Source organism: Chelonia mydas, chromosome 1, assembly GCF_015237465.2.
Source record: "Chelonia mydas isolate rCheMyd1 chromosome 1, rCheMyd1.pri.v2, whole genome shotgun sequence".
In the NCBI taxonomy this organism is placed as follows: Eukaryota; Metazoa; Chordata; order Testudines; family Cheloniidae; genus Chelonia; species Chelonia mydas.
Window position 1 is genome coordinate 121605423 of NC_057849.1, and position 15392 is coordinate 121620814.

General features: G+C 39.5%; 1 protein-coding gene across 25 annotated transcripts in view; it reads left to right on the forward strand.

Annotated features, from left to right (window-relative positions):
* LOC102936729 (cohesin subunit SA-2) overlaps nt 1–15392 on the forward strand; it is a 159679-nt gene that overhangs the window by 12958 nt on the left and 131329 nt on the right. For all 25 annotated transcript variants that reach the window (XR_006287816.1, XR_006287817.1, XR_006287818.1 and 22 more), the window contains exons 4-8: nt 4305–4389; nt 5607–5753; nt 7968–8064; nt 9361–9437; nt 13187–13258. Coding sequence is in view for 19 of the 25 variants with exons in the window: in XM_043537724.1 (XP_043393659.1) it covers nt 4305–4389; nt 5607–5753; nt 7968–8064; nt 9361–9437; nt 13187–13258 (478 nt within the window). In the remaining 6 variants the exon portion in view is untranslated. The remainder of the gene's footprint in view (nt 1–4304; nt 4390–5606; nt 5754–7967; nt 8065–9360; nt 9438–13186; nt 13259–15392) is intronic.

Sequence of the window (15392 nt, forward strand, 5' to 3'; positions counted from 1 at the left end):
GGCCAAAACTATAATTGTATTAAAAAAAGAATTAGATAAGTTTATGGAGGACAGGTCCATCAATGGCTGTTAGCTGAGATGGTCAGACATGCGATGCCATGCTCTCAGTGTCCCTAAGTCTCTGACTGCATGATGCTGGGGTTGGGCAATGGGATGTATCGCTCAATAATTACTCTGTTCTGTTCATTCCCTTTGAAGCATCTGGCGCCAGCCACTGTTTTTTTTTTTTTTTTTTTGAGGAACGAAGAGACACCCATTTATTGTAACAAGGGGGAAGGACAGCCGCTGGTTGGAAGGCAGGATACTGGGCTAGCTGGACCGTTGGTCTGACCCAGTGTGGCCATTCTTATGTTCTATGTCAGGTTTCAGAGTAACAGCCGTATTAGTCTGTATTCGCAAAAAGAAAAGGAGTACTTGTGGCACCTTAGAGACTAAACAATTTATTTGAGCATGAGCTTTCGTGAGCTACAGCTGTAGCTCACGAAAGCTCATGCTCAAATAAATTGTTTAGTCTCTAAGGTGCCACAAGTACTCCTTTTCTTTTTATGTTCTATGTGTCATTCTTCCTTGGTACCTCCAGGTATAATAGTTCTCAAGTTGCTCTGATACAGCTGTGGTGAGACAAGACAGAGGGACTTAATTCTGTTTATAAAATATGTTCAAAGAAAGTTAAAGATGTGCACATAAAATTAATGTAGGTAAATTTCATTTACTTCAGTAATGTCTGCTCTGCTAAATGGCTCCATATGGTATAGTTTCCATCACTTTGGCTCACATACTGCGGACAGTTAAGCATATACATAACTCTATCTGTGAGCAGTCTTGCAGAAAAGTTATGTATGTGCTTAAGAGTTTGTAGGATCTTGGCCTTAGCCTTAATTTGTAGTTTGGAAACTCTGTACCAAAATAAACAAAAACATTTGAAGAGAGAGAAACTTTGCACTCCATCGCAGAGAAAAACTATATAAAGATTAAAAAAGATCAAATTTTTTTTTAAGGGATGCAAAACGAGAGAGCCAGAACAATTCAAGAAACTAAAAAGTAGGTTATGTGCTGCTCCCAACACAGATAAAGCTAGATAAGCACATCAGTCAGGAAGAACCATAGCTTCATAAAACAATCCAAATGTTGGTTTAAAAAAACTTAAACTATGGTGGTTATTGATTGATATAGCTTTCTATCTTTATTGTGTGGGTGTACAAATCCCACATTGGACCAGGCAGAAAGAGGCTGCTGTGGCCTGCAGATATGTTGCTCTTTGCTGTGCCCTTGAAGACCATAACACTTGCCATAAATGTCAAGTTTTGAGTGGGGCATCCTGTGGCTGAAGGGAATAAGTAGGATGGGTTCAAGATATAAAAAGGGGGAAAAAACCAAAAAACCAGCTTTGAGAGATAGTTTAGGGAAGCTCTCTACTAGGCTTGAAAGGAACCGGATATCAGTCTGCCTGGAAGAGAGAGAAAGAGCAGTGAGGGAAAGGGGAAGCTTAGGCTACAGACTGCTTATCCACTTGGAGAGCAGCCAGAGTGGCCAGGTCTTTCTGAGGAAAAGGGAGAACCTGGAGACCAGCAGCATCTGAGATTGTGTCCCTTATTAATGTGTGCAAACTGTTTGTTTGAATATCTGGTGAATGGGAGAGACTTTCCAGGCCTCCTTGAAGGATAAAGAAAGGCAGGAAGCAGATTAGAGGAGCTTTGAACATAGGCTATCATCTTTCTGGAACTAGCACCAATCTGTACCTGGTGTGGGATGGTGAACACTTACTGATTCTATGGGTTGCTGTTTAAATGAGAGGCTGTTTTCCTACCTCATACTGAGGTGTATTCTTTCTGACTTCTGCTGTGGTCAGTTGGTACTTTCCTAATATGGCTCCTGTGTAAGACTCTCCTTGTGTGTTTTTTGGGTATGGTTTTAAAATTTATCATTTGTATAATGTTTAGAGATCTGTAAGGTGCCTATTGCACATACAAGATCCTTGCCCCAAAGAATTTCTAATCTAAATAGAAACCCTACAGATAATAGAAAGGAGGAGAGAAGGAAAAGTATGCAACTTGTAATTTACTCTTGTCAAATTATTTTTTAAAAGCCAGAGCAATATGCCCAAAGATATGTTACTGACTTTTTCTAGGTTGGTGGGGTTATGTTACAGCATGGTGCTTTCTGTGGCATCACAGTGCAGTGGGAATAGAGGCAACCCAATATTTCAAGTGACCTAAAAAGTTGGAGCTTCAGTATTTTTTGCATGGCGGCTCCTCATGGCCTAGTTAGTGGAAGGCCTATGGCCTTGTGACATAAATGCCATTGGCCAAATTCATCCCTTGTGTAACACTATTGAATTCAGAGATGATTTTCCCATATGAGCCTTGTTTGTAGATCACCTCTCAGGCTTCCGTGAGGTGCCTGGGAAAGATCTGCATGATATAAAATTCTAGTTGAACTGAATACGAAACAGTTCTTAGAAGCAGTAATCTGCATGCTCAGACAAGACCTGAGCTGAGTTGTCCTACAATGAGATCTTTACTTTTCCCATAATTTAAGAACTGTATTACTTCTGGATTTGATTATAGCAGCTGTGAAATACGCGGACCATGGAATGATACAAATATATTGCTGTACATTATATGGGAAGAATTGGGGGGAAATAGTTAAAATTATATTGAGCATTATAACAAGTATTTTAATTGTGACAGAATGGGTTGGGCAAGTAGTGAAGTGATTGGCTATGCTCTGTGTTGGTGTTCTAGTAAAACAGCACAAGTAAGAACGTGTTAGCCTAACTATGTAATGTTACGCCCAGCTTCAAAACCGAGGGAGAGAGAAATTAATTATGTAGAAGAACAAAACAAAGTACGCTATCTTGAATCTTTTTAATTAGTTAGTGGGCTACAAAAGATTAATGTCTGGGAAGATCCATCTGGGATCAGGAAAAGAGTATGTGATGGAAGAACAAGCTAAATATATATTTAGGTTTTTAACGTCTCCAGTTTTGAACTAGAGTGGTTTAAACAGCATTTGACTGAGCCACTTACTGTCTGCAGCTCAGAAAATAATAAATCAAAGAGAAACATTTGATAATTCTTGCATGTAGCAGCCTGACTTGGCTGCTACCTATAATCCATCTCTCTCTACAGTCCAACTTTTTCTAAATTAGTAAAATTTTACCTAAGATCTTACTCAGCCTGGATTATTGTTTTAGCACTCAATCCTTCAAACACATATGTACATTTTAATTTTACTATGGTGAGAAGTCACATAGAAACCAATGTAAGTACTCACTTAAGCCCGTGCATAAATTTTTGTAAGACATGGGTGTTATGCAGAATGATACTTAAACTATGTGACAGTCATTGAGGGCCTAATTCTGCTGATACTGAGCAGCCCAGTAGGTACAAAAAAGTAAATTTAAGTGTTTCAACAAAACCTGCCATTTATTATCACCAATAAAATACACTGGAGCCTTGAGTCTTCAGCTGTCTCTATGCAGTTGCAGGGGTCTGCTCTGCAGACTGCAGAGTTAGTTGAAAGAGCAGGGTGCAAATTTGTTCCACGTAGGGGTTCTAAGGACATTAACAAGTCAGTAAGCTTCACTGTTGTATTTTATTGCACTTAATACAGGAGTAACTGGATGAAAGTCTGTGGCCCATGTTATACAAGAAGTTAGACTAGATGATTTAATGGTCCCATCTGGCCTTAAAAATCCATGAATCTTCAAAATTTCAGATACTTTTGATGGGACTATTGTTAATATCATTGATAGTGACTGTGTCACTGATGTGATAATCTCCATGAATGTTGTTCCCCATTAAGTAGTCACTTTTCTGAGTTTACCTTTTTGTTGTGTAGATAGTTATGAAAAATAATTGGATTCCCTATTCTTTATGATTAAAAGTTAATTTCAAGTTAGGCATGATTGTAGAATGAAAAGTGGTTACTGTACCTATTACCTTTTCTCCCAACTTTCCTTGTCTGCTGGTAGGCAATGAGTTCATTTAAGACAGCTTAGAAATGGCCTTTGCTAAAGCATATGGTTCACTGTGGAAAATGCTGGGAAAAGATGTAAATTCATTGCAGATTAATCAAACGGCTTCAAAACCCAGCATGCAGATTATGCAGAGGTATAATAGGCCATGCATACACTTCATTTTCCTCCTAAATGTTGACACCTTAATATTTAACTTCCTGTGCTCTGAAAGCCACTTGGCCTGTTGTGGAGACATTGCAAATCTGTTATTTGGGTGCAGATCAGTTTGTTCACAGGAGAAGTCCTATATACCCTTCGATATTTTCTGTTTATTATGCTCCAGAGAAAATGCTATCCATGATGAGACTGTGCCTGGGTCCACTGTACAGAGTGGCAGCTGTCTGAGGAATGGCAACTTGCAAACCCCAGTAAGTTCATGCTTTCATTATACAAATTAGTAGCCTTTTACACTGAATAAGAGAAAAGTGGCTGGGATATTGCATGGCATTGACAATGGGGATAAAGAGCCTCTCACCTCTCGTTCCTTGGCTAGTTTGATCCAAAATTCTGTTGGCATCAGGAGTCACAATTAAGTCACTTTGGGATTAGGTTTCAGAGTAACAGCCGTGTTAGTCTGTATTCGCAAAAAGAAAAGGAGTACTTGTGGCACCTTAGAGACTAACCAATTTATTTGAGCATAAGCTTTCGTGAGCTATAGCTCACTTCATCGGATGCATACTGTGGAAAGCACAGAAGATCTTTTTATACACACAAACCATGAAAAAATGGGTGTTTACCACTACAAAAGGTTTTCTCTCCCCCCCACCCCACTCTCCTGCTGGTAATAGCTTGTCTAAAGTAAGGAGAGTGATCACTTTAGATAATCTATTACCAGCAGGAGAGTGGGGTGGGGGGAGAGAAAACCTTTTGTAGTGGTAAACACCCATTTTTTCATGGTTTGTGTGTATAAAAAGATCTTCTGTGCTTTCCACAGTATGCATCCGATGAAGTGAGCTGTAGCTCACGAAAGCTTATGCTCAAATAAATTGGTTAGGCTCTAAGGTGCCACAAGTACTCCTTTTCTTTTTGGGATTAGGGTTGCCAGCTCTGGTTGGACGTATTCCTGGAGGTTTCATCAGATGACATCATCTTTAATTGGAGATGAATCTTTAATTCCTGAAGAGTCCAGGACAATCCTGGAGGCTTGGCAACCCTCTTTGGGATATAAGCTTCCTTAAATACACAGTATGTGCAGCTGACATTAATGCCAATGCAGTGCTTATCCTGCAAGCAAATAGACTTGTTTGTTTGTTTACCAAATCCCCATTCAGAAATGACTGTCATTGTTGCTACACTTGGCAGCTGCTCACCGGTTACACTCTCCTACTTAAGGATGTTCTTGCAAAAGGAAGCTTCACCTGGGATATCCTCTTCTTTATCCCTTCCCCATACTTGATAGTTCCTTGCCACTGGCAGTCAGACAGCATTTACAGATATCTTCTATCAAATCCTGGGGAAATGTTGTAATGGAAGTAACAGGCACATATTGCTAGAGGACAGAGCACTCTCCATCCAGGGAGCGAGCATTTGTCTGGCTGGCCATTAGTTGTCTTATGGTTACACATCTTCTCTTGAATGATTTTAGAGAGGAAAAAGGAAGGTCCAAGAACAGTGTGCACACATACGAAGAAATTCTTCCAGGAGCAGAAGGCCAAGCCAGCCTCAGAATGGAGAAGTGGTTGAAGCAGTTACGTTGTTTGAAGTGGTCAGCATGGGCAAGAGGGCAATGCAGGTACTGTACCTTCAGTTCCTGGAATGAATTGACATTCTACCTGCTGGGAGGGGAAATGAGCACATAATGATTTCTGTTAGTTACATCTCAAGAATTTCTGGTTTAATTCTGAAATCTGTTGAGTCTTCGTGTAGTCGTCGTTATACCGTCAACTTGCAAAATAACACTTTGTCTGCAATTTTTTTTGACTCCTATACTTACAAGTAACAAGGTTACTGTAACTGTGGAAGAAGTGAGTGAGACAACTTGGGCAGGGATTTCCAAACAAAAGGTGCCTAAAGCGAGGCTCCAAAATATTTAAGCACCTAAAAAGGCGTCTGATTTTTCAAAACCTAGTGGTTCCCATTGGCTGCAGTGGAAGCTATTAGGAGCTCAGGACTCTTGAAAACCAAGCTACTTAAGTGCCTGAATGTGGCTCTAAGAGACTAACTTTAGGCATCCCTTTTAGGAAATCCTGGCTATTATCTCCCCTGCTCTCCTAGTTTGACAGCATTTTGTAAGTAGTCAGTATACCCTGTTTCCCTGTATAGTCAGTAAGTTTCTTCTGTGCTGAAGAAATCCTTATGAAATCAAAGAAGTGCTTCCCCCACCCCCCCACTTAAAAATATTTTTAATTAATATATATTCTGGACTGTAGGCCCCAGTCTTTCAAGGTGCTTTGTGCGGGTGAACCCCTGTTCCCATGAAGAGCCTCATTAACTTCAGTGGGGTTTCTTCAGGCACACAGATTAATCATCTTGCAGAATCAGGGCCTGGGGCTCACCACTCTTTAAATTTAGAGTTAGAGCTGGGCAAATAAATTATATTCCGTTCACTGGCCCTTAGAAAAAATTGGAAAAAATTTTTGGTTTCGGTTTAACTAAATCTGAAAATTGTGAATTTTTTTGGTAAATCAAAAAAAAAAATCAATTTTGCATTGAAAGACATGTTTGCAGCTTTTTCCTAAAGGTCTAGATTCACAAAATGGGGTGGGAAGGTGGTGGTGCTGCTTTCCTTATAACTTTTAGCCCAATGTTTATGTCACCTACCTACGATGTAGGAGACCAGGGTTCAGTTTCCCCCTCTGTCTGATTTGGAGAATGGATTTGAACCTGGATCTCCCACCTTTCCAGTCAGGGCCCTACCCACAGAGCTGTAGGCTATTCTGGTGTGTACAAGGGGGTCTCAGTCTCTTCTCTTGAAGCTGTTTCACTGAATGCAGTCGCTGGAATAAGGTTTGGACTTGAATCTTCCACATCCTAAGTGAGAGTCCTAACCACCAGGCTAAAGCATCATTCTCACTCTCCCTAGTCCAGTGACTGTTTATTGTCATTCATACCAGTTAGAGTAATTTAACCATTGGAACAATTTAGCATGGGTATTGGTGGATTCTCCATCACTGGCAATTTTAAAATCAAGATTGGATTTTTTTTTTAAGGTAAGCTCTAGTTCAAAAGGAATTATAGTGGGGAAGTTCTATGGCCTGTGTTACACAGCAGGTCAGACTAGATGGTCACAATGGTCCCTTCTGGCTTGGAATATATGAATAATGAATGAAATTAAATGAAAGTAAAACTTTTTTTCCTCATCTCTTTCAGTTATAGTCATCTTAGGTGCTGCTGTAACAACAGCAGGTGACATACTTTAGATAGAAGTCTTTTTTTTTTTTAAGCTGATGGTTTTCTTTTCTTTCTAGTGTTTTTATAGTATACCCTGTCTCTAATGGTTGATACAATGTATGTAAACTTCTCAAATACATTTTTGTAACCATTTTTTGTATGATATGAGTCTGGTAAAATATTTATGATATTGATTAGTGATGGTGCCCGACTGCCTTTTTTATTTTCTTTTGTTTGTGAAACTCTAAGAAAGCATTTTGATATAAACATTGGGGTTTTTTTTTTGTTTTGAGAGCAGGTGTTTTATTTTGTTCTAGCATAGCCTGAGTTTGTTCTAGCCCTGCATATAGGGGAGTGTGCAGTTCTGGGAATAGTGTTCTAACAGTTTATTTTGCTTCATAAGGAGTTGTGTGCATACATACTGTTGTGGCCATAACCAAATGGTGGACAACTTATTCTGGATATCTATTTTTTATAACTGTTGGTGACAGAATAGTGTAAGACATACTATATTAAGAATTTCACAGGCTGGAGCATATCACACCTTGTTTAGCCTTTGATCACTGTTTTTTTTTCTTTTCTTTTTTTTTTTTTTTTTTCCTGTAATCTGTTTTAGTCTGTGGTAGATGACTGGGTTGAAGCTTATATCCAAGATCGAGATGTGGCACTTCTAGATCTGATCAACTTCTACATTCAATGCTCAGGCTGTCAAGGTAATTCAGTATCATATAGGCATATCCATTTGCTGGACAGTTTCTTCTGGACAGAAACTACCTTTATAATAAGTCACTTATACAGAAGTGGGTTGTTTGTTTTAATGGGCTCTAGACATATCAAGATTAATGATGGAGGATGTCAATGGCCAAATTCTTCAGCCTTTGGGCACACAACTCCCCTTAACTTTACTGAGAGTTCTATGCATATGATGGCTTCAAGGTTCAACCTTCTTGTGTAACAAACACTCTGAAACATGCCCACATGTCTTTACAGAATCACTGACTTTTGAGAAGAATATTTTTCATGACTGTTCAAATTTGAAATCCTAATTTTTTGTTGATTTCAGAATGCTAGTTTGCACTGACCTAGTATTTTCGTCTGAGGCTCTGAAGGTACTTTACAAGTACTAGCAAATTGAGTCTCACATTTCAGTTGTTTGAGGAACAATGTATCTCTCTTCCTTCTATCTACTTGCTACAGAGTGACTAGAAAAGGAGGACTTGTGGCACCTTAGAGACTAACCAATTTATTTGAGCATAAGCTTTCGTGAGCTACAGCTCACTTCATTGGATGCATTCAGAGTGACTGTGAGTCTAAGTAATAATTAATTATTTCCAAAGCAGGCATAGAGACACCAACTGCTATCTCATCTGAAATCTAGCACCTTCCGCAGCACAGTGTCCCCTTATACCATATTGAGGTGTTAGTTTGGCCGTGATTCTGAGGGAGTGGTGCCATCCATTGAAGCACCAATGTTACTTTCTGCAGCACCCACTTGTTCCTTAGTGATTTCCCTTTCAAGTACTGAATTGTGTACTCCATGCTTAGTTTCTGGTGATACAGCTACAGAATAAATGATTACTTAGTCTGTTTCCCAAATCCTCTGGATATACAGATTGGAATCTTGTAGACTTTATCTGCTTTAGCGAACAGAACAAAGCCTGTTCTGTTAAATGGCTTATTAAGCACCTCTATCATAAAATATTGCCAACGCAGGAATTTAAGGTATACAAGTGGATAAACAAATTGGTGTCTGTTTGATACCAAAATCAACGCTCCTTCTCTGAAGCTGAATGTTGGTGCATTGTTATCAGCTGCTAATAACCTATTTATTTGTCAACTTGCACTAATGCAAAAACAAGTAGAACAGTTTGGGTTACTTTTTTTGGCACCCATGGATTTAGGTCAAAGCCACTACTATAGTATGGACTTCATTATTTTTGAAATTTTAATATATGGTATGGCAAAATATTTCCATTTAATTCTCAAATATTTCAATTTCATCTATCTAGGAATGGTGACAGCTGAGATGTTCCAAAGTTTGTGCAACAGTGATGTAATGCAAAAAATGACGGAGACATTTGATGAGGTAATTGCAACATGAAACTATGACTTCATATGGCTCATTTGAATAAGCAATCGCTATCAATATGAAAATTGGATAGTATTGTTCATTGTCTAGTATCTCTCTCTTGCTCATTGAAGCCTGCATTCCCTCTTTCTTCCCCTGTAGGAAAGGTTTTATGCACATCTGGAATGAGAAGCAGTCAAGGTGCCTGAAACAGAGTGTATTCCTGTCTTCAGTATTTTCATAATACTTCCCTGCATCCTTGCTAAGTCTTGCATCTAGCTCTTTTTCAATAAAATAAATACATTGGGGGCATAGTATTTTTCCTCTTAAGATGTTCTAATAATGATAAATACAGTCTGTAATGGCTGCAGGTAACATCATGCTTTGGGACCTTGTTGATAGGTGCCTTTAAAAATACATAGTGTGGATGGATGGGGAGCTGCTGTTGAAACTAATTGTCAGTTGGAACTTAAACTTTTTTCGCTTCCATTTTGTTGATTGTATGAATTTCCATTGCTGTCCTTTTGATGTGAGAGCAATAATAATGTGCATTACTAATGTCAGATCACGGTCCAGACAGGATATTTTATTCCCTGAAGTTTATTAGAAAAACTGTGTCTTTAAAGTGCCACCTCCACCCCTCAGTCTTGCCTGGCTAATGAGGCCAGCCTCCACTGTCTTTTGCCAATTATCTCACAATCCTCTGAGTGCCTTTTTCCATGCTTGCCCTCTAAGTTAGTTTGCCACCCTCATCTTATTTGTATCCCTCCTTAAGCCCCTGCTCTGAGATACCAGTAAATTGAAAAGTCTGACTTTATCCAACTTGGATTTGAGACCTCTTACTGTCCTGGAGTGAATACTGTGCTTTACTTTATAGTGGCCCTGATTGGGCAAACACCTAGGCTATGCCTACAAGAGGAACGCTTTGCCGGTACAGGAATACCAGTGTTCTGTACTGTCAGAACACGCCTAGTTTGGTGCAGCTATACTAGCACTTCGCACCAATATAGTAATCCCCAACCCCCCACGGGTGAAACAAGCTATACTAGTAAAAGCACAGCTTTGCATTATAGCAACATCTACGACAGAGGCTTCTGCTGGCACAGCTGTATTGGGGATCACACTGCTTCGTGCCCCTGACCGACATAGCTATGCCATGTGAAGTCTGTAGTGTACCCGCAGGGCTGTCCTTAGGATTTATGGAGCCCCACACAGTATTATTAAACTGGTGCCTCTATGCCTGATGGCAGCCCGGGCTCGCAGCCCGAGGGGAAGGGGGGGAAATAAGGCAGCAAAGGATAGCAAGATGCCCGGCCCACCTCACGGTGGCGGAGAGTCACAGTTCCCTGAAAAGACCCCTGTACCCTCTCCCTCACGCAGAATGAACATGCAGAGAAGCTACCTAATTAAAAGCACTAAATTTGGGAATAAAAAATGTCAGTCACAGGTTTTATGATATGCCCTGAATTTTGATAGACATTTATTTGCAAAAACTTTGTAGTAAGGGCGAGTCAGTTGTCTTGCTTAATACAACATTAAATGTTATGGAATACATGATGCAGCTCTTCTCTGTTTTACATTTTCTTAATCAGTATTTCTAAGCTGATTTTACATTTTAAATGTACTCATAAGTCTTCAGAAAGTAGTCATTCCAGATTACTACATATTTAACTCACTGAAACAAAGACATTATTTTAAATTAATCATGTCACAGAGGTTTAGTGTGTTCATAACAATGTTCATTGCTTTTAGAAAAAGGGAACACTAATTTACTTTGTGTGATCTCTGTAACAATAAACATGTTTATGAAATGTCACCAACTTTAAAAAATATGTTTCCAAAGATTTTAGGCATAACAAAAGGGGCTGAAGGGAGAAAGGGATGGACAGAAAGGACAGGAAGACTTTGGAAGCAAGTTTCTTTTACTATAGAAATTAAAATTAAAATGTGTATTTTAGCTACGGGTGGTCTTTTGAAGGATTTATTTAAAAAAACTATATGTCTGAAGATCCAAGCATTTAAGACAAAAGAGATTGTGCATCTAAAAATCTATGCAAGGATTTTTTAGAGATGTGATTTTATAAGCTTCACTAACTCACTAATGAGATATTTTTAAAGCAAATTTTAAACTAAGGTCCTGTAGAGTAAAATGTTCTGAGTAAATATTACAGTAATGCACAACTGTTTTTTTCCAGTAAATTCAGGGCATGGCTACACTGGAAACTTCAAAGTGCTGTCGTGGGAGTGAGGTCCTGGTAATCCATCTCCATGAGGGGGGGCAGCTGGGAGCCTGTCCACACTAGCGCTTTAAAGTGCTCAGACTTGCTGTGCTCAGGGGGGTGATTTTTCACACCCCTGAGCCAGCAAGTTAGAGCGCTATAAAATGTAAGTGTAGACAAGCCCTCAGAAACTGGCAGTGTATACTTGGGGTTTGGCAAATGCCTGTTAAATGCCTTCATTACCATTTGCATGGCTCTTTAACAGTTTCAGTGTTGTGCTAATAGGTTTGGCAGGCTGGAAGTCTTTTTCAATTTTAAGTTACTAGATCCCCTCTGGAGTAAGAGTCACCAGGCTGCAGCAGCCAGCTGTGGGAACCTGCAGGAAGAGTCAGAACAGGGATAGGAAAGCCAGGAAGGTGGACACTAAGACCCAGTGATGCCCCATATTTTCAGGTGCCCTACGCAGCTGTGTATTCTGTGTATGCCTAAGGCCTTGTGTACCCTGGCGTTACACATATGTTCATCTTTACTACCTTGAGTAGTCCCGTTGAAATGGAGAAAAGATTTCAACATGGTAACACTTCTGAGGAGGAGTACAAGATTAAGCAGTTTGTCAAATCACTGAAATGATGGGACTATTAATGGTAGTAAAGGTAAGCATGTGAACAAGTGTTTGCAGGATTAGGACCAAAATGCTCACTTTCTCTTGCCAGCAAAAGTGCTCAGGGGGCTGCCCAGCGACTTCAAAATATAATGTGATTGAAAACATTAAAACAAGTTTAAATCATTTCAGATCCACCACGGATGTGCAATTTGAAATGCACAATAATTAATGAGGGTTTTGTCTTGTCTAAAGGACGCTGGAATCCAGAGTGTGGTGAATTTTCAAAATATCATTTAGCTATTTTTTTAAGATGATAATCCCCAAAGAATGCCTAAATCCATGTGAAACTGGGATTGACTGATAAAGCTGTTAGGTTTTTGAAATACGGCTTGCCCTCACTTGCAAACGTGAGCATATTTGCCTACCCTTGAACTGGGACATTTCCTGGGGGTCAGCTGTTTCACAATAGCAAATAACTGAATGTTGCAGATTGATACATATTTAAATTTCTAAGGGAGAAGCAGATGTTGTCTCTCAGAATAAATAGTAAAGATTATAGTTTGCACACTTCAGTACCTGATGTTTAAATGAAACTTGGCACTGACTACTTGTTAGTACAAGAGTACCAGTTTTTAAATAAAAACTGCATTTGCTTTTACTGAAGTACACATTGGCTTTAGCTAAAAACAAGCCAAATAAAAGGGGATTGTGTGCATGTGTGTGAGATGTATACAGTCTCAAGTTTAAATGACATAGAATCATAGAATATCAGGGTTGGAAGGGACCTCAGGAGTCATCTAGTCCAACCCCCTGCTCAAAGCAGGACTAATCCCCAACATCTTAAAACACGATTCACAATTGGTACTTTTGTGTATGTAAAATCTTTCAGAATCACTTCTGCAGTTTCATCAAAAGCTTTTATAATTTTGTCTCTTGCATTCTAGGAAACAGGATTGCAATACAAGAAATTTATGGCCTATCCCTGGATTCTGACTGTTACTTGGCCAGTGGACATGGTAAATAGCTGCATTTCTTGAATATCCTTGAAGTAAAGATTTCAAATGCTGCATATATGTGAAAATTGTGCTTGCTTAATGGTGCAGTCCAGCGGTATAATGGTGAAAATCAAGTGCAGAGTTGTTGTCTGCGTGACTGCAGAATTGCTTTAAATAAACAAATGTTCTTGATGTATGATGGACCCCATTCAGCAAGAACCTGAGCACACAATGGCTTTACAGGAATTGAAAGTGCTCAACACCTTGCAGGATTGAGCCCAGTGTGAGATGCAATAGGCATATGGTGTTCAAACATCTGTTTGAATGGAATGTGTCGATCTAGAACAGTATCCAACTGTGCTTTCTTCCATCACCCCGCTAGCCTACTTGGCTTTACTTATGTGTGTGTTCTCCCCATGCACACCCTTAAAAAAAATTCTTTTTTTAGATAATATTTTGGAAGGGCCACTGTCAAGTGAAATTTGGCTCAAAGTTTAGGTTTCATTAAAATAATCTTTTACAAAATTGAAGACTAATAGAAATTTCTGCAACTTTAAAAAGAAAATGGCAATAGAATGTATAAAAACAAAAACTATTTCTCTTTGGTGTTTGATATCAGAAATAGCTTGCAGCATTGTGCTGTCTATGTTGTTGTAATGTGCCCATCGCCATAGTGATGTGTATACAGATAGTAGCAATTCCATCCCAAAGGACCAGGCCCTCCGTCACCTATGCCTCTTTCTTCGAATTAGTTTTCTTGTTATGTCTCCAGGAAAGATGCTGTGGTTGTTCAGTAAAGGCTTGCATGCACTGTATGCAGAGAGTCTTACATTGTTTTCTAACCGTGGCATGATTTGTGTTTCTCTGCTCTACAATGGTAGAGTTCCATAGTAGATTGCCACGCCCCTGAGAGTTTTACTCTCAATTAGCCATAGTGTCCCTCTTGACTGGAGCTATCTACTGGATTGTGGGAAGAAGTGAGTGTGACACGCTGTACCCCATGTGACGCTCTGTACCCCACGTTCACCACTTTTATATGGTTATGATATATTGTGTACAAAGTATGCCCTAAGAGGTATAATTTGAAAATTTATAATCTGCTGAATATTCTTATCCTGTTGAAATGTGTGTAAAATTATGAGATTTTGCTGTATGATTGTTACTGAAATATGTTGTTCTGGGTAATGCCCAGAAACCATTTTCTCAGAGACAAAGATGCACTGGAATGGCAGCAAGCTGTTAAAAAGCTATGACCTACTTAACTGGCCATTCACCAGCTGGGGAGAAGGCATAAACAAGACACTTACATTTCATCCCAGTGATGGTACAAATCTCATATACACAGTCTATACCCCGACGGGGGGGAGGGGCAAATCCTCAAAGAGAAGAGGATAAAAAAATAAGAGGCAGTGACCTCCATGTCACCTCTTCCCCTCCATCTCTACTGGTGGTAGCTAGATCACTTGAAAGACAAAAGAAGCATCATTGAACTGTGGGAGTGGTTCTGGCCCCGAGGTTTTTTAGCCATTATAGACTGCTGTATGCTTTTGGTGAGAAAAATTCCTTTTTTTTGCTTTTAAACCTATTAGCCTTGGTAAAGTTTAGGAATTTTCTTGTTTGTTTATCCCGTTTATTTCTTTTGTAACCAATTCTGACTTCTAGGCCTTATCACTTATGATCGCTTAAAATCTCTCTTTCTCTAGTTAATACAATTGTTTTATTGTTTTATCTAAACCAGTGTGTTTTGGTTGAAGTGTTTTGAAATGTCTACTTAGGTCAACAAGGTTGGTGCATAATCATTACCCAATGTTGGAATGATGAAATATCTAAGAACTTGTACTGCCCAGGAGGCTACTGAGCAGTACAAGACACACATTTTGGGGGAGCAAGGCTGGGACTGGGCTTTCATGTATTCATCTGGGAGTGATTTTGCATGTGAGTGGCTATGTGTGAGCAGAGCCTGGAGAGGTTGCTGTTCACCAGCAAAGCAGTGTAAAGGGCATCCCAGGCTGGAGAGCTAAATGAACACAGAAGTCCAGCAGTTCAGATTGCACCCTGGGGAATGTCACAGTAAGTTCTAAGACAGTCAGTCTGCAGCCCATTGATGGCTTTAAAGGTTAGCATCAGGACTTTCTAGAACATGAGTACCTCCATG